We start from the raw sequence: 20,727 nt of genomic DNA, 5'->3' as shown, positions 1-20,727 counted from the left end.
ACGCCCGTCTCTCTATTTCTCTGCACTCTGGTGAAACTAAGTACGCACGATTGACTGAGTAAAATAGTTGTCTATTGTTGTCACATGACTCTAGAGATACTCTTTATTCTGAGGGAGCAAAGTTGTCCTGTTTATGGTTGTCAGAAGCTAATCCCTTCTTGTCTATCCAGGGAAGTTAAACTCCTCCTTGTTTACTCGAACGTTTCTAGTGACCTCTGAGCTAGCTGGCAAAACTAATTAAGTCTAATATAGTCAGTAGAGACCTAGTCAACCTCAGTCCTACGTCTACACTGCTGTTTATATTATTCTAATGCGCAGAGCCTATTGGGAATATAGGAACTACACTACATGGCGCCCAACGTTTGATAAGGCGATAATCTAACGCAAGACATTAGAGTAACTCAGTCGTGCTTTTTCACACAGAACCCTTTTCCCGTAAATACTCCAAAAGATGTCTGGAGTGGGTAAAAGGTTAAAATCCGCCGGAACTTAGTAGGAAGAGATTCCCATGTATAGTTTTTGGTTTAGTCAACGTTGAAGGATACAGTGTTCCAAAATATTGTGCACCTAATCTTTGTTTCCTTAAAACTTGATCTGCAACAAAACTTTCTGTCAGTAAAATGCCTGACTGTGACGAAGAAAGAGATGCTGCAGCGTCTCAACTGTTGTTAGATGACACGAATCTCCAACAGAATGACCCGAATGCAATAATCATTCTGGCAAATATAAGAACTATAACTATTAAACTTATAGAAAACAGACTGACGTCACGAGGTGGTACAGTCATATTCTGGTAGAGGCCCATGAGTATCGGCAGACAGAGGTATTCTATTCATGGAAACACTTTCCAGCAGCAATCGCTGTAACACACGAATTCCACTATTACAAAATAGAGGAACCTCCGGATGAATACACTCCTTTCGAGGAGGTTGAAATCCCTCTAAATTACCAAGAGCACCTGCTCTGGTTTAAAGGCGCCCTAAAACATAAAAAACACATCACCAGGCTCGGTCCACTAGGTAGAACAGGAGCAACATGGCCGGTTCTAGCCAGCTATACACCACATCCAGACATTGAAAAAATGTCAGACCGAGAGCTCTTAGCTCAACTAAAGCTGTTAATTAAAATACACAGACAATTGGTCCAATATGTCATGAGGACTTCAACAGTCCAACCGGCAATAAAAATTCCAGAGACCACCCCTCACCAGGGGAACACAAATAAAATCACACCACAAAATATACAATCAGCCATTGGCAAAGTACCTACAAAACGGGAACAAATTCCATTCTGATTAGCTCAGAAAATCACTCAAATAGAGGCAGTATTTCCTGATACTACGCCCACTGAGAAACACAGAATTCTGACTGTCTTCCAATGGGGATCGCACCACATGTGGAGGACTGTGACACTTGGGGCACAGTTTTTGCTTCGATTTACACAAAAACACATGGTGTTCCGTCCATGACGGTTATACCAGACGTACTAGGACAGATTCAAAATGAATACGGTCCAGAACCTGCTTTAACTCTGGGTATGAAATTACTGAAAGATTTCAAGCAGGTCTCGGCTATATTATTAGCCAACATAAAAGGAGAAGCAGCATCTGTGGCGATCCGCCAGAGATTGAAAGAAACAGATAGCAGACCAACCTTTTGAACTTGCCAGAATCATCGAAAAATCCTATGAAGAACTAGGTAGAGATAGTTTGGGAGGGAAACCAGTAAAACCCAAACAACTTGAAAATCCTGAAAAAACATTTATTAAAAACAATCTAAACACTCCAAAAAAGAGTTGGGATGGAAATAAACAATCCACTCCCAAAGAAAAACGATTCCAGTCCAGAGGAAGGTCTCCTCAACGGAGAGATAGATCTCCGGACCAAGGAAACCAGTCTCCCCAGAGGGAGCCCTCCTCTGAGAAAAGATACAACCTTAGAGGAGGTTATAAATTGAGAAAACCTGATAGATATCAAGATATTGATACACGTCCCTCTCGATCTTTTCAGATTTCCTCACAGAAATCGGAAAGAAGAGGACGGTCAGAACACAAGGAAGAGCAAGTCCAAAGACAAAGAACCTGCTCATCAAAGTAAAAAATTACAATTTCCAAGAAAGAAGGTAGCCAGTATTAAAATAATTAAACATGCCGAGGATACTGAGGACACAACTGAAAAACGGAGAGTGGGCCCAGATAATGCTAGACAGCGCAGCAGAAGTGACAATAGCTCGCAAGATCTTGATGAATCTTCTGGAGACAGTGGACACGAATGAATACATTCAGGTGGAAACTGCAGATACCAGAGTTAGCAAACCTCATAAAATATACGAAATAACATTACGTATAGAGGGGGACAAGACTAGGAAAGTAAGTGGTCGCTTTTGGGATAACCTTTCGAAAGGCTATGACATCCTGTTAGCTGAGAAAGACTGGCCACCAGAGTTTGTCAGGGACTGCCCTCATGGCGAAGAAATGATTATGCCTGCCTTCTCAAATCATATTTCAACTCCCAAAAAATCCATATATGCAAAAAAATGGGCAGTGGCCCAAGCTCCTGCATTATATAAAAATCATGTAGGATGGGATGAGGACTCTCCTCACCATAAAATCCAGTTAAAGAATCAACCCACTGCACAAAGGCAGTACCCAGTTAAACAAGAAGCTAAAAAGCAAGTCAGGGAGATCTTAGATCAACTTGAATACTAGGGGGTGATTGAAACATGCACCTCGCAAATGAACAATCCTTTGTTTCCTTTCTCCAAGCCAGACGATTCATATCGTCTAGTTTTGGACTACAGACACCTAAACTCCTGTTGCAAAACATTTGCAGTACAAAACTCACACAGTGCATCACTAATGAATAACATCGTGCTCAAAAAATATAAAACGACATTAGACATCTCTAATGGATTCTTTTGTCAAAACATTGCACCTGAAAGCAGGTATTTGACCGCTTTCTCAATAATGGGGTCGCAAAAACACTTCTGTCGACTCCCACAGGGATTCAAGAATAGCCCAGGATTATTCTCAGCAAGAGTAACAGAGTTACTACAAATATATGATGATGAAGCATTATCTTATGTTGATGACATCTATCTAACAGATGATGACCTGGAGACACACTTGAAAAGAGTGAACACCATAATACTTGGGTTCGCAGCTGAGGGTTACAAATTCAACTTTAAAAAGTCGAGAATTGCCCATCTAACTGTCCTGTTTTTAGGATATGAATTATCAAGTGAAGGCAAAAGCCTAGCAGACAACTTCTTAGAGAAGTGCGCTGTACTCCAAGCACCTAAAACGCTGAAGAACTTACAATCAATACTAGGTTTCCTGAATTTTGGAAGAACATACATTCTAAATTATGCAGAGAGGGTTAAATCTCTCTATGAATTAATAAAACCTGATTTCAAACCAATCCACATACATTCTAAATTATGCAGAGAGGGTTAAACCTCTCTATGAATTAATAAAACCTGATTTCAAACCAATCCATTGGACTCAGAAACACACAGAAATTTTAAGATCATTGCAAACAGACATGTTAACTAAAACAAAATTGCAAACTTGCGACAACATACGCAACCTTGAAATCCGAGTCATCCCAGGAAGATGCGGATTCACGTACCTAACCTCTAATGAGGGAGAAACGGTACCAATAGCTTACCAATCACATTTGTACACACAAGCTGAAATGAAATTCAGTTCTACTGAAAAAATTCTAATAGCGGTTAAAACTGCTGTAGCAAAAGAAAGAGCCCAAGCCCAAGGAAGAAGGATAACTGTTTTAACAGCAGAATCAGCCCTTGAGGCATTAACAAGCCCACGCAATTTGACTGCTGTGGCATTAGATCCAAAATGGATACAATGGGAAAATTCTCTTGCTGCAGAAGACGAAGTACTATTTTGACCCGAAAATGAGAAAACTAGAAAATCTAGAATATGAAGAAGAATATCCTCTGCCAATCGAAATTCTGCCTCTCGAACAGTACACATGTGTAATCTACATGGACAGATTTGCACAGCATTACGATGTAGAGGAAAAATACTACAACGCAGCGTGCGCGATTGTTAAAGGTCGCTGGCGCTTTGGTAAATTCAGACCATTAATTACCAAAACTGAATCACTCAAACTGCTCAACTCAGCGAGCTGAAATAAGATCTTTAAAGATGGAGCTTGGAAATGCCGATCGTGAATTCCCCACACTAATAGTGTGCGATTCGCATTTGTGCGTCAGGTCTTACAATAATGACTTGCAGAACTGGGTTCAAAACGATTACAAAGATGAAACAGGTGCCACAATAAAGCATAAAAAGCTTTGGGAACAGGTAGTTCTTTTACAGAAAGAACTACAAAAGACTCACGTGATCCATACACTGAGTCATCAGCGTGATGGCGTTCACGTTGCAGGGAATTCATTGGCTCTCAGAGCCACAGCGGAAGCAGCTCAACCGGCTTCCGTAGCCACAAAAAAAGCGTTCTAAAAATTACATAGACTGAGAAACTATGCTAACGGTATTAGCCTCATCAAAAGGCGACTATGCAGCATTACCTCTGAACAATCCACTCAGTAATACATACATAATTGATGGAAACTCCGTTCCTTTTGCTCAAATCCCTGGAGTGGGGATAGAGTAATTCCAAACACGAACAGGAGAGTCCTATTAATAGCAGACGCACACATGGGTGAAGGTCTAAGGCACCAAGAGATCTTAAAATCTCTGAAAGAATTACAATCAGAATACTGGTGGCCGGGGATGAGCCTGCAACATTACAAATTTGCAATGGGCTGTCCAAACTGCAACAGAGATCGCAGTCGTGAACCGACCGGAGTATTGCCAGGACCCTTTTTCTAGAGAGCATCAGGCTATCTATACGCAGAAATGCGTCCCCATGATATTTAAGACTAGATTCACTTAAAATGCAGACACCAGCGCTCGACTGACGTCAGAACCGTTATAAAAGATTTGCAAGTCTTTATCGGCACATACGCAATTGGCATGCTACGTTCTGACCAGGGTCCTGCATTTAGCTCTAGGGCTTACAAGGAGGCCATGGCCAGCATGGGCATTGCATTGCAGTACTCTTGTCCATTCCATCCTGAGGGAAATGCGGTAGTGGAAAGAAAAAACCGGGACATAAAGCAATCTATAACGGCGAGGGTATTAGGTCCGGGTGATGGGTGGGTCCAACATTTAACAAGTGTCCAACGTAGTCTTAATAATCTGCCAAGAAATTCTCTAAAAGGTCTCCGTCCATATGAACTATTGTTCGGTACTAGAATGCACATTCAGGATCTTGATAGTCACACTTCAGTGGTAAAAGAAAAATGCTTTTATATCAAAGACCGTTTGGCTGTTTTACAGGACTTAAATGAAACAAGACGAAACCTGAGTAACATAAAAATAAAACAACAGCCAACAGCCACTGAAGAAAAACCACCTGTCCCAGCAAGACCTGTCTGGATTCCAAAGATTGGGGATCTGGTCAGAGAGAAGATCGCGGTGAAGAAGGAATTTGGGCCTTCTTACAGAAAAGCAGTACCTGTCTTAGCTGTCAGCGGAATAAGATCAGTTGTACTACCGCCCCTTGCTGGTAAAAAGGAGAACCGAGTTGCATCCATCGACCTGGTAAAACCACAATCATGTGGCCGATAACAAGTAGTAGGCCCAGTGGAATCCCAAGAAATAGCAGAATACCAACATTTGCTACAATCCAAGAGGTTCAAACTGAGAGACTAATCACATTTGATAAACCTGCAGTGAATAAAAAAGGACTATGCAACAAAGCCATGGAACTTGTGCCTCTTGAAACCCAAATTGCAACAGTTCGTCAAGAAACACCTGTCTACAACGATGTAGCCTCAGACTATGCTGGTGAAACAAATAAAAATCAAAAAGCAAATGAAAATCCGGAAGCAATTCCAACAATTGACAGAACTGCATCTGGCTACTTCATCAATTTCGATGACTTTTCTGATGATCCAAGTGAACATGAAGAAACGCCAGCAACAAAAACTTTCAAAGACAAAGTAACTGAACTCTTTCATCAACACAAAGAAACCTATCTGATTTCTCCATGGATTGAATTTTGGATTGTGTTAGGTGTACTGTTCCTCCTGCTTTGGCTCATCATGGTTCTATGTTTGGGAAAATTCATTGATGGAACATATAGTACAATGGACACAGCAAGTCAGAACATCAACTTAGTCCTAAAACCTCACAAGTCAACTTACATCGAGAAAAGAGAATGTCATCAGTGAACATCACAGCCAATCCAATACCCGGTGGGGTAGCATGGGACAAAACGGATTATGAAATTTATGGCCCTATTGAACTCTTGAAATATCCACACCAGTTTAAAGTTTCATTAAGTGACTTTGTAAAACCAAGTACTTTCTCTGATGATTGGGACTTTGAAAATATTAATAATATGATGTCAGATTTAGTAATGTCAGCAAAATTTACAGTTACAAAAAGGGGGTGGTGATGGACAGAGTATCTGAGTTAATCAGAACACTCCTACCCAGTCAACAGATCAGGGCTTGATCCATCACCGTTTGTTAGCTCACTGCACCATCCCAGTTCAGAACCTGGCTATATGCAAATTAGTCTGTCCCTGGCCCAGTGCATCATGGGAACAGGGCAGACCAAACTACCAAGCCAATTCTTCACTGGAAAGGAAACAAGCTTCCGGGAAATTTTACAGAACATGATTATTTACAAGGTTCATCAAATTATGAAGAAATGTACTGCTATAGTCACTTTGGTCATCACTATTTGCATAAATCTGCACAGCCTAGAAATGTTTTTAGTTATAACCAATGGGAACATTGTGCAACTCCGGCTAAAAGCAGCTCAAACATTTTACGAGAAATTCCCATACTTCTCAGGTTTTGACACAAGTGATGCAGAAACGTTTTATTTTAAAATGTTAAATAAGACAGGAATGAAAACAATGTTGACAAATACTAAATTGATTTATAAATGGCTACATTTGGTTTTGAATTTTGGAAAAACAACATTGAAACAAAAACCAACTGGGGTACAAAAGAATGGCAGGTCCAAGGTTTAGAAGCATTATTTAGAGCCTGCATGATCCCAGAACAATTAATATTCTTGAATGACACCATTCAACAAACAACCTGTCTTGGCCTGGCCAAGATTAAAGACTTAAATAAACCGTCTATTCCGAATCAGATACCTGATAGTAATAGCACTACAGACGTGGAAATAGACGTATCCCATATTTTATACCAAAACAGAACACATCCTGATTGGAAAAAATGGTTGATCTGGCCCACAGACACAAATAACTGTCAAGATAGATTCCTGAACAAAACACAGGGGTTCAAAATGACCAGGCCAGACCCAAGATACTCCCTGAGACAACATCCAGGGATAGTTACAACATACAGTGTAGGGAAACTATGCCTTGAGTGGCTACAGAAATCCACACTGGCTGAAATTAAGCAACACTTGACTTTACTTAAAGACTGTGCTGACTTGTGTGATTTCATACTGGGACCACGCAAACAGCGTCAAAAACGTTTTATATACGCCGGTATATACGCTGCTTACAACGAGGCTTGGAAAGTAACACAAATTGAAACAGCTGAAAAAATACGAGAAATTAATCGTATTAATTTGGAAAAATCACTTTCTGTAGTGGACAATGGGTTAACGACTCTGTCCTCCAGAATATATTCACTGGACAGCATTGTATCATCTGCTATTGATATAATAGAGCAGGACTTACTGATGTTACAACATGGTCAGTCCCAATTATGTTCTATTGTACAGCTAGGCTGGACGTTGCAAAATCTGCGTTCAGGCTACGTGCCATGGCGTTTAATCAACACAACGTCATTATTTTTTATCTTTAACCTTACTGATAAACAAATCAGTTTGGCGCAAAAAGGAGCAGACTATACGATTCTGAGCATTGAAAAACTTGAGAGATTACCATTGACAATGTCAGAAAGACCTGTCATTGAATGGATAATTCACGGAATTATTACAATTCCGATAACAACTTTCCAGTTTAAATAACGCCAGGAGTATATACCAGCAGGCCTGTATGAAAGGTTGAATAAAGGATACATCAAGTCAACATGGAAATTACCGTATACACACAAATGTTATAGTGAAAAGAAAAAAGAGATTTTTCTTAGTGGTAATAATTGTAAAAAATCACTAAGTGGTACACTCCTGTGTCATGGTATTAACTTACAAGGAGTCTGCGAAGGGTCTTCAAATAACCTTTCATGTCACCTGCACGGCACTCCTATGACTCAGATAGAGCCATATTTCCGACCGCTTTCCAACGGCAGTTACGTTCTAATAAATGACCACAGCTGTTGCGGCATGGTGCCAGGAAAAGCCTATCTCGTGAGCGTTAGTTCCATGGTCACTTGCTGTATGCAAGTATTGTATCCAAACAGCACTCCAGACATGGAGGCGGCAATATGGCTTTATTTGAATATCTCTTCTATTCGAATTGATACTTTAAGCAGAATGAAGTCTATTCTTTTACAGACAACTGTGCCTTTGACCTCGTCCAAAGAGACGTATGATCTGCAAGTTGCCAGGACAGCAGCAGAGATACATTCCCTATTATCAACAAATTGCCCCGTGCATTTCGTAGAAATGTTAAGCCAAATCTTAAACATGTCAGATACCAGTGGCATCGCACATGTATTTAAGACAATTTTTTCGGGATTGTTAACACCCTTTGAAACAGTTCAGGGCATCTTTCCTAATTTTGTCCATTCGGTCTTTGGCGGCCTACCTCTACTTTTGGGACTCGTGGCAGGAATTTTATTTTTGATCCTTCTGCTCCGATATGGCAAGCCAAGCCGCAGACACGACTCCAGCAACGATGGAAGAATCGATCCTAGTAATACGCTACCGGGACCGCATAACTAAAGTCCTTGGATTAGCCCTGCTAAGAGATCAGAATATGACCTGGTTTCTTTCATTCAGCCCAATCTGGCAAAATTGCATCTTACCTGTGCTTCGATGTATGCTATGCGGAGAAGAATGCGTGTTGGACGTCTGTCTTACACTACCATCAGCAGTACCAATGGATACAGATACCTTGCTAGGTCCTGTAACGGCTCATGCATCGTGTTGTCCCCAGCGGCTACCTATTCTGATGACGGCATTCGTTGAGACTTCATCACTACGAGTATGTGGCAGTGGAGTACGAGATGAGAGCAACATCACGCAGGTACAACCTTCTGTGAGCATTGCTGATCCTGACATCGATGATAGCAATCATTCTCACACATGCACTGTTTTGGCATTTTCAAACCTGGTCGAACTTTCACCTGATGTTGTAGACCAATTGTTTGCGAGTCTGTCTGAGATGATGTTCTCCCCTGAACAACGGGAATAACTTTTTAAACAAACGAGCACACAGCGTTCCCTGAACTCTGAATTCGGCCTTCAGCTTTGATAAACAAAAGTTACTGAAAACATTTGGAACTGTTTTTTTCCCCCTGAAAGCGAAATTATTTTTTTTCACTTCCAAAATATTTACTTTTTTTTTGGCACAAAGTACTCTGCTTAAAGTAGAACTATTCTTAGCGAACAGAGCTTCTATTTTTAGGAACTCTAGAGACAATATTTTACCTCAGCCTCTAGCACATGTACAACATTTTGTATAAATATGTGATGGAATGGTCTCGACCTTCTTTTCTGTATTCAGAGCCATTTCATGTGTAAATCTCGCAATTCATTCAGCTGATATATATATATATGCACCTTAACTGAATGATACCACTGCTTGAAAAAAGTACAGTACCAATACTCATTTTCGTGTATTCACCATATACCATTTCAAATGCGATTTATGTATTTTGGGGTGGGTTTTTGCCCTTATATAGCTATACCAAACAATATCCTTATAAAGGCATAAGAATCATATCCATATTTAGTAATAGCCCATGCAGTTCAAATACGGCAAGGCTACTCCCCTAGACTCCTAGAAAGTACAACGCGTTCTTTAAACAAACCAAGCCTCCAGCAGCCCGGGAAATCCCCCTGCTTTTGTTTTGATTTGAACAAGTACTCCTGGAGTCCAGAAAGAACTGTTAGTTCTCAGTGACATCTTATGTCCGACCTTACGTCAAACCCGGCACCTTTCAGGTATAAATATACCGACGCTGCCTTAAGCAAACACACGGTGGTTTGGAGCAGAGCGGCTACCTACTTGCCCGAGAGCCCAGCTGATGCGAGAGCCCACGGACGCCGCCCCTCCCTTTTGACGCACTGAGGAAGATGCTGTCTTTTTCTCCAGCCGAGAAAATCCAGCTCCGGTGCTTCCAGCCACCCTCGCGGGTTGCTGGGATATCGAGTCCTGAGAGAGAGATACCAGACCTCCTGCTTTCTATTACCCAGGTACGGAGCTGACTAAACCCTTAACCACATTGGTGCTAAGGCAATTCCCGCTAGGTGCTGATTATTGAAAATCCCATTGTTCATGACAAGGTCAGCTCGTCATTAGCACAGCTCCAGTGCACTGCATGACGAGCTGACCTGGTCATGAGCATGGAAGGGGTTAAGAGAATTCTTGATTCAGATTCCTTGGCAAAAACCAACTTAACTTAAACTGCTACTTACTTACTCCTTTCCACGTATTAGGCTTAGGTCAGGTACACCGGGGTAGGCATAGATTAGAAGCACCAGTTGAGTACGTTAGTCAATGTATTTATGTATGTATATATTTTATCCATGTTAAAGTATCATATGGCTAAGAAGCCATATCCATGCTTTTACAGTATTATTTCATAATACTCCTTTTACTGTACGCACTTTACTTTATGATAAGTATTGCAATTGTGGCAATTCACTTCTCTTGCATGAGAAAGAAGACTGCTCAATAAATAACACCTTTTATTGATTACGCCTGTCTCTTTATTTCTCTGCACTCTGGTGAAACTAAGTACGCACGATTGACTGAGTAAAATAGTTGTATATTGTTTTCACACCACTCTAGAGATACACACTTTATTCTGAGGGAGCAAAGTTGTCATGTTTATGGTTGTCAGAAGCGAATCCCTTCTTGTCTATCCAGGGAAGTTAAACTCCTCCTTGTTTACTCGAGAAAGTTTCTAGTGACCTCTGAGCTAGCTGGCAAAACTAATTAAGTCTAATATAGTTAGTAGAGACCTAGTCAACCTCAGTCCTACGGCTTCACTGCTGTTTATATTATTGCAATGCGCAGAGCCTATTGGGAATATAGGAACTACACTACAACTTATGTCATCAGTGATGTAATTTGAAATGTGAGTGATGTCACTGACCATGTCATGAGTGATGTAGTATGTGAGGTCATAAGGATTGCATTGCGGGGGCATAAGTTCTAGTTAGCTGAGGCAACTAGAACTGCTCATTTTCACTGGTTTTATACAAGTAAAATGTGAGCTAGGCTCAAAACTACAAAACCATTGTGGGTACGCACAAAAACATAGAAATTCAGCGGAAGCCATAAGCCGTGCATTGTGGTACATAAGTTATAGTTAGCTCGGGTAACTATAAACTTCAGAATTCTGAAGGTTTTATGCATGTGAAATCTGTGCCTAACTATAATGTCCCTGTAACCTGTTATTTCTTAGGCGAATTTCTAAGGATTTTTTAAATGTTATTTCCTAACTCTAACCTGTAAAATTTGAGACTGAGTGAGTGTATGCATCAGTGGGTGTGTGAGTGAGTGCATGAGTGTCCCAATGGGGGTGTGTGTGAGTGCGTGAGTGTATCACTGGGTTCGTGAGTGTTTGAGTGGGTGCTTGAGTCTGAGTTGTTCTGTGAGTCGATGCGTGCGTGCCTGAGAGGGTTCTGCTCATTTTCAGCACTTTTAGGTCGAGCTATTTTTATAGCTCTGAACCTATTACAGGGGAAACAACACTCTTGACCCAGTCCGGATTGCATGCAGTTCATGAGAAATGCGCGTGCACAGAAATCCGCTCCCCCCACCAAGCAACGCAAGCCAAGAACATCAAAGCCACCGGCCGCTTTGAGTCCATTTGCCACCAGCCACTTCACGCGCTCCGCAGGTCATAAACAGGACCATCTGCTCGTGAATGCTGGCATGCTTGCCAAGCCCCCCTCCCAGCGCTCGCCCCTCGTTCCCTCCCACTCGCTCGCTCCCCTAACCTACCCCCCCGCCATCCCACCCGACTTGAAAGGAAGCCTCTTGATACACTGCTTGTTCACCTTCTTTCCTTTCTTTCTCTTCCTCTGTGTCTTTTATTATTCTCTGATGTCTACGCCGGTCTTGTTTCCTTTTACACTCTTTCACTCCCTCTGTATTTCTCCTTTCCTCTCTGCCTTTTTCCTCGTTTCACCCCCTCTAAATCTGAGCGGGTGTACCAAGAACTGCATTTAGTAAAAGAAATCTAAAAAAGTAAAACCGAGGGAATGGGTACATTGAATGATTTTGTAGCCAGGTTTAATTAAAACGAATTATTCAGCAATCCATCCAGTAATAAAGAAAAAAGCACATCAAACTAACAATAAAGCTCATAAAATGGTGGACAATTGTGCGTACAAATTTAAAAAACACATTCACTCCTCCTGCATCAATAACGTTAATTACCACCCTAGCACACTTTGTAGGACCTCACCACCCTTCTGTACAATGACCAAGCACTTAATATGTAAAAAAGATAGTACGGGCTTTAAAAAATCTTCATTTTTGTTCCAAAGTTGTCAGACAGCACAGCAAAAAACGGCCAAGCTGTGGTTAACTCAACAATTACATGTTATCGTTCAATTACAAGCTTGATGCAAAATTCCTTGTTTATTTTTACATTAAGTCTTTAAGTCATGCATTAACGTAGTGCATTGTCAAATTGCACTGCTTGATTTATTATTTGTGGTTTATATGAAATGGCAATCTCATGTCCTTTGGCATTTTAGCGTATTCAGTAGTGCGGGAACAACTTTCCAAATAGTACAGAAGTTTCCAACAGAACGGACTCTGATTTTATGACTAGACTGCTGCCCCCTGGTGGAAAATGTTAATACTTGTTTTCTGATAGCTAACCTCTTTCTAGGATCTAGGTTGTCACTAATAATGAAGAGTCTGTTAATTGTAAACATCCAAACGTTTATTTCCAGCGCTGCGTGTTGACAGCGGTAAGTCCAAGACAGTAATAACAGCTGTCATTCCCACAATATATGTACGTTACCCCCCAATACAAATGAAGCTCCACGTGCCCCACCGTTAACACCAACCTCCAATGCATTATGTGACGGATGACGGCCTTATATGAAAATGGACACGAGCCTGAAACCAGGTTTACGCTCAAGACTACATCAAACATGAGCGCAACAACTGCATGCCATGCTTGTGTGTACAACCATCTACATCCCACCGGGCAAAATGTGTGATTATCTAGTAAGCTCAATCTTCATGTTTATCCCTGACATTAGTATTTCGGAGGATTCCCCTAAGGTAATATTTGTAGGTGATCTAAATGCAAAAATTTCCAACTCTGCATGTTCGTCCTTTGTATTTTTAGAAAAGGAAAATGCCTGTGCGATCCCTGGGGTAGTGTTTCCCAGAGGCGCCTGCTTCACGAGGGCGTAAGGGGCATTGATAGGGGAGGAGAAGAATAAAATTCCAGCAGCTTAGCAAACCAGCATTTGCAATGCAATTGGTCGCGCATTTACGCGGGTTTAAGCTATTGGCATTGGAAATGGCAATGCCTTTTATTTATGTTTTAAAAACCAAATCATAAAAAAGGCATTGTCATTTACAATGCCAATAGCTCAAACGTACGTAAATGCGAGACCTATTGCATTGCAAATGCTTGTTCTGCTCACTTTTGACCTTTATTTTGCCTCTTTCTACTCATTTCGCTCCTTTATTCTGCCTCTTTCTGCTCCTTTATTTTGGCTCTTCTCTTTTCCCCCGGGAGTCCTCTGCTGTCCCAGCTGCCTCCCAGCATCCTGCGGGACCCGGCATTGCTGCTGCATGGAGGGCACTGCTGGAAAGCAGCTCCCTCCGTGCAAGAGCAATCTGTTTCATCTCTTTCATTGCCCACATGTCTGCAGGCAGAAAAATAGATGAAGCCTCCACTTCCAGTGGGCGTAATTGCTTTGATAGCTTTGCCCGCTGGAACCGGAGTATTTGCTTTAGCTTGGAGGGAGCTTTCACGGCTCCTGCCAAGCTAAAGCAAACTGCTATACCCCCGTAGTGGGCACCTGAGGACATAGAGCTGACCCTGGGAGGTGGCTGTCCTCAGGGCCATATGGCTCCTGGAGAGGGGTCTCCGCCCCCCTCTCCTTTGATCTGTATGCGCCTTCCTTGGGGAGGTGGTGGGCCCCAGGAGTGTATATGGCCCGGGATGGGGGCCCCACTACATGTGTAAATTTGAGTTTGGTCCAGGGCTTCTGAGAGCCCTAAGATGGGGGGTTTGTGTGCCCCCTCCTTTAAAAAAAAAAGTTGGTGGGGTCCGGGGGGAGGTCTGCGAGGCCCCCCTGAGTATAATATAAATAAGCCTTGGAAAGTGGGCGTGCACCCCCTCCATGTTTTATAAATATCTGCAAGCCCCCAGTGTTTTTTTTGCCATGGGTTGAGGGTTAGGGTATTCCTACCCCCTACCCTTTTTTTTTTTTTTTTTTTTTTAACTTTTTTTGTGTGGCTCGGCTGAAGCCGAGTCCCAAGATTTCTGCCAACACTTGCGGGTTGAAACGTTAGCAGCCGATCGGTATGGAGCACTGGGATTGTGGGATCCTTGGAGGATCCGTGCCCCAATATATACAAATTTGGATTCCTTTTAATCTCTCAAACTACTGAACGGATCTACACCAATTCACAAAAGGGTCGCTTACTGAACCAACCGCTACCTTTCTGCCAAATTTGGTGTACTTCCGCTCAGCAGTTCGGGCTTTAGTTGTGTCTAAAATCTCTACAGAATTTGCCTGGGGGGAAACTCGTTTTGGAATCCCCTCCCCCCCCCCCCCCCCCCCCCCTTTTCTCAGCTACCATTTGACGGATCACCACACAACTTTCAAGACCGGAGATGAAGTGAGCGGCATACTAATTTTGAAAATATTTCAAGATATGTTAAACCACGTCAAAGTTATTGGCGCAACAAAAAACTCTCTTCCCAACTATAAGCTAGGCCAGAACTATAAATACCTACTGGCAACCACTAGTAGGATATATATCCCTATCGTTCTTACTGTGCGCTCGAGATTGGGAGGCACACTCCATTCATCATTTCATGGCACCAAATGCAGTGCTTGTTGTGGGGCCGATAAGTCTCTTGATTAATGCACACTGGGAACACGGGATCCCCATACGTATCATCGCTGCTGTGGCAGGATTTCAACTAACTCATGACTCCCAGTCCTTTTATTTTTGGATTCTCTACTGTGGCTACTATGCCATTTATGTTATCGGGTGGACTTGCATAATTCACTTATAATTATTGATCACATTTTTAATGTGGTGCACCTCTGGCTGTATTACTGAAAAACTATGATAAAAAGGACAAAGGGAACTCTGTGTAGTTTCCATGTTGTAGATTGAAATTACATCCTTATATGGAACACAGGACACTGAAACTGCTCACTTCAAATGTCTGCTTTTCTCACTATGCTAGAACAGTGACCTAGTCCATTGCTATTTTTTTGCAGAAGTGAGGATCTGGGTGTACTACATCCATCATGTGATAACCTGGTTAGTGCTCAAGTGCACCCAAAAGAGTATGCCCCATCTAAATTGTATTTTGTACAGAACGTTTCAATGAAATTACACCCCAGCAGTGTTCAGTAAAGCCCTCAAGACATAAGGCAGGAGGAGCTGATGTATTTCCACCCCTTATTTGTAGATCACAGGCATCATAACACCAAAATAAGAAAATCTAATTTGTGTATGGTTCAGTATTAAACTTGACTCCAAGAGTATCTTATGTGAGTAGTGAATAAGTGCCAGTGCACTGCTTGTCTTCAATAACACTATTAGGCAGCATTTGTTAACTAGAAAATGAGCTAGATCAAAATGTATCAGGGCTCGAAAAATCACAAAAATGGTACTAGTCCTGCAGGACTAGTACCTTAAAAAATGTCCTCGACCTAACTGCAAACTATTTGACCTCCGTCTCTGAAAGCGGAGCAAATGTGACAAGATAACAAGATTTAAAAGCATCTTTATTGCTCATTAACTTTGTGAGCAATAAAAATGCCTTTAAATCTTATCTTGTCACATTTGTTCCGTTTTCACAGACAGAGGACAAAAGTTGGTTTGTTTTCCTACTTGCCAGAAAGGGCGAGTAGGACCTAAAAACAGCTCAACCTTGTTAAATTTAGCTCGACTATGCGAGCGGTCAAGTGGAATTTTCGAGCCCTGTGTATATTGTTATGGCCCTCTCATAGGAGGGCAATGGTGGGGTACGCAAGCATTTTCATCTCCGAATAGGAAGATGTGCAAGTTACTTTTATTACTGAAGCATCTACTAATGAGATCTTGATAACTTGTTGTTATCATGGCCTAAGGATAGTCTTGAAGTAAAGGATCACAGTACACCAACCGCCCCCTTCAGATGTTTTAGGGGTTTCTCCCAATATCCTTGGTGTCATTTTATCAAATTGGTGAATTGTATATGATGCTTAGATGGTACATACTGCCTTAAGTACCTAGACAAAATCTGGGCACTGACCAGGTGAGACACATGTTTGCAATCTCCTGTGATAAATCAAAGCCCTAGGTATCTTCCACTCTACCTAGTTTCTTTTTGCATAAAACTAGTAGTCATTATAGATACAGCATTTAATTCTTGTTTTGTGTATATTTTGAGTTTACAGTTGCAGGTTTATGTAACAATATCTGTGTTTATTTTTTATTAGACAGACTGATAAATGTGGATGTAAGAAGACTATGGATATGGGTAACCAACATCCTTCCATCACTAGACTTCAAGAAATCCAACGGCAGGTTAAAGACTTTGGACAACAGGTGTGCTCCTTCAGTGGCCTCCCAGGAGATGCTGATTATAGGAACCTGGAGCGATCCTTGACAAAGTATTTGTTTGAAATAGACTCTATTGAAACTGAAGGCAAGGCAGAGGTTCAGCAAGCCAGAAAAAGAGCCGCACAAGAGGCCGAACTGCTTCTTAAAGAATTGGAACAAAATGCTAATCACCCATCCAGGCTTGCAATCAATAAGATATTTAAAGAAGCTCAACAGCTTGTTGAACGGGAGATCACCCCTCTCAATGGTGGCACATGTTCAGTATCTGATGAGTTTGAAGAAGGAATTCAGGAAATTGTATCAAGAGTTGTTCAGGTGAAAACTGGGGGTAAAATCTTTTTGAGGAAGGCGAGGTATCGCACTTTAATCAGAGTCCTTGCTATCCAGGAGATTCTAGAAAGTTGCATGAAGAAGCAGATGTTGGCTCTTCCGCTCTACAATGATGCACATCCTTCGGTTTCAAAAATTAATTCCATTATGTGTGATGTTAATCGTGCCAGAGGTAGCCTGATCTCCCTTTTGGCTGGAGTTCACGACAGTGAAACATACAGACATTTGTCTGTTGTACTGATTGGCTTGCTTGCAGATTTGGACTCTTTAGATGTCAGTGGGCACACCGAAGTGAGGAATTACAGAAAAGAAGTGGTAGAAGAAATCAACAGCTTGTTGAAACATTTGGATTTAGAGGTGGAAGGTGAGACAACAAGTGCTTATGACCTGACCCGGAATGAATCGATTCTGAAAATCGAGGAGATTCTAAACAAAATGAAACAAATTAAAGCAGAGATTCTTAAATACACCGGCTCAATTTCTGATTTCCACTCTGCACCCAAAATAGACTTGCAGGGGCTAATTTCACAGTTGGATGAGGTGAGTCCAGGAAAGAATCCATGTATCCGGGAAGCGAGGAGGAGAGCAGTGGTGGAAGTACAATCTATCATCACATATATCGACTTAAAGGAAGCACTAGAGAAGAGGCAAACGTACGTTGAGGAGGTAACTACTGAGCATCCATCACATAAAGCAGTCTGGGTTGTACTTGGAGACCTGTCTGTGCTGCAGGCGGAAGTACTCCTGTTTGATGGAAAACGTGCAGACAAGGACTATGCCAGACTGGAAGAATTCCTAACCAAGCAGCTTCTGGTTTTAGATGCTGTGGATTCCCAGGGAGATGAGATGTCCAAGCAAGCTAGAAAACAGGCTGTAAAATTTGCAAACTCCATTCTAAGTTATCTCGATATGAAAACAGATGAATGGGAATACTGAAAGTAGCAGCCATGCTGTTGGGTTTTCTAGTGTTGTGCACTTTATGTAGCGCTTTTGTGTTTTGACGTTGCTTTAAGTAAACGCACAGGGAAGTAAAATGGTTTCGGACTTCCCATCGATAAATTATACTAACACCTTTAGCACTTGACCAATGCCTGGCCGTGTGAGGGGTCTGAAGGGGTAGGTGAAAACAAAGAAAGTAATTAAATTTAACTTGCTGGCCACAGCAGATTTTATCGGCCTCACCCTAAAAAAAAAAAAGACCTTCATTGTACAGTTTGAAAGCGTGTGATTGTATAGTTGTCTTACCCCATACACCCTACAGCTATAAAGTTGCCACACATGAATGCAATCAACAAAGGGTATTTTTTGAAAGAGGAAATTGATTACTAGTTATAGAGTATTTTTGTTTGCTTATTTGCTACTATGTTGATGAAGAGCGCCAGGCACTATCTGAGCAAATGATCTTTTTAGTTAGCAATGTTTCCTATTGAGGCATATTTTTTCCAGCAAGGACACTTTCAGTTTGTCCATACTCTCCACCTTTATGTTTTTTTACATCTGTTATGGATATCCGCAGCCTCTGCAACACAACTACGTAGGATCATGCAAGAGCATACCGTATAACTGTTTTTTCATAAATAGTATATCAGTTGCATTAAAGGCAGTCTCAGATGTAGGTATTTGTTCTTTATTTCTTTAATGAGTGACCGTTAGAAATAGCATAACTATAGTAATGTATTTTTCAGTTTGATGTAGACAATATGGCAAATGCTTATGTAAAGTTTTTTAATTAGTAAGTGCTCTGTAATGTTGAACTGTCAGAAATGTGACATATGGTACATAAAAAACCAAAGACTTTTTAAAGAATGTGTAGAACAAAAATGAGGCGTGAAACTCTAAATTGACCAATGGCAAAGGATGACACCAGTCCGTTGCTCCTTATTAGGTTTGTTTATTAGTGAGCTCGATCACTGGAAGCAAAACCGAACATAACCAGCTTCGGCAAATTCGTTAAATTAATATATTTTGAGGTAAAAGAAATAAGGTGAAAACTAAACCCAACTGGTAGCAAGCAGCGCAGAGGTCAAAAGGTGTAAATTCTTTTTTTTTTTTTTTTTTTTAAATCCAAAACACTAAAAATGAAAATTAGCATGCCCTCCATTTTCAAACTAACACTTCGAGGGCTGTTAAAGTTTAACTTAAAGCTTCTTACTTCTCTAGCTCTCGGATCTCCCAAATCAATTTCTCTCATTTTCCTCAATATTGTTGTATTGGGTGGGATTTAGATCACCTGTGATTAAAGGGTCTACTGCTCCACACGTTTTCTTTTTATTGTAGTGTTGTAGTGTTGTAATAAAAATACAATCTTCTGTTTCAACAGTCAATCTGATATACAAAACACAATTTTTCTAATATGCAGTATTAGAACGATGGAATGTTGAGCGCTCCATTGGAGACAGTGGAGTGGCACCGGGCTCGTAATCGCTGGTATAAGCCTTCCGCTCCAACATTCCAATGTTTGTCTTCATGTTTTCCATTTTTAATTTAAATCGTACTACCCTTAGTGGGTGGAGTGTACTAATCGCCTTATAATCCTTCTGCCTCAGGCTATACCGGTTGTTAAAGGCCCTCTCCCTTGTTAGGCTCTCACCTGCTGCTCAAGCCTATACCTTGGGTTCAGGAATTTTAACAATAGGTATAGCCCTTAGTAGGGGCTATATTGGAACATTGGAATGTTGACCGCTCCACTGAAGACAATGGGGTGGCTCCGGGCTTGTAACGGCTGGTATAAGCCCAGAGCTCCAACATTCCAATGTTGGTCTTCCAGTTTCTCCCTTTTGAATTTCTAATATTTTCTACCCTTAGTGGGTGGAATGTTCTAATAGCCTTATAGTCCTTTTACCTCTGGCTATACCGGTTGTTAAATGTCCTCTCTTTCATAATAGGCTCTCGCCTGTAACTTGGGTTCAGGGACTTTAACTTTTTTTTTAAACAATCTTTATTGAGTTTTTACATTATGAAACAACCCTTCCCCCCACCCCACCCTAAGACAGGCATGATAGTTAAACAAATATACAAACATAGATCAGAATAAGTATATAATTATACAAACATTGTAATTGAGCAAATTAAAGTATAATGACCTCATTTACATCCTTAATTAATCAGTATGTTCCATCCATTGTGTTAAGGGCTCCTAAATTTCTAACCCTTTCTTTTTCTTATTCCGACCCTTCCGATTGTATATAGCAATTTCCAAACTATAGGTTGCTAACAATCGAGCTTGCCACTGTTGAAATGTAGGTGAGTATAGGTCAAGCCAGGCTGATACAATTTCCAACCTATAGGTTGCTAACAATCGAGCTTGCCACTGTTGATATGTAGGTGAGTATAGGTCAAGCCAGGCTGATGCAAGACATATTCTAAGTACTGCCATTGCAACAAATATTAATCCCCTTGTGTGCGTCGGT

At 41.2% G+C, this 20,727-nt stretch overlaps 1 protein-coding gene across 4 annotated transcripts in view; it reads left to right on the top strand.

The window, feature by feature from the left end:
• The window catches only part of BAG5 (BAG cochaperone 5), a 250,321-nt gene extending 230,680 nt beyond the window's left edge, over window positions 1–19,641 (top strand). For all 4 annotated transcript variants that reach the window (XM_078660252.1, XM_078660249.1, XM_078660250.1 and 1 more), the window contains one exon: window positions 16,864–19,641. In XM_078660252.1, the coding sequence (XP_078516378.1) occupies window positions 16,895–18,253 (1,359 nt within the window). In that variant the 5' untranslated portion in view covers window positions 16,864–16,894 and the 3' untranslated portion in view covers window positions 18,254–19,641. The remainder of the gene's footprint in view (window positions 1–16,863) is intronic.
• Window positions 19,642–20,727: the final 1,086 nt, after the last annotated feature.

Source organism: Lissotriton helveticus, chromosome 9 (assembly GCF_964261635.1).
Source record: "Lissotriton helveticus chromosome 9, aLisHel1.1, whole genome shotgun sequence".
Taxonomy (NCBI): Eukaryota; Metazoa; Chordata; class Amphibia; order Caudata; family Salamandridae; genus Lissotriton; species Lissotriton helveticus.
The sequence above is the reverse complement of the archived record's forward strand: the minus strand, read 5'-3'. Positions and strand labels throughout refer to the sequence as shown.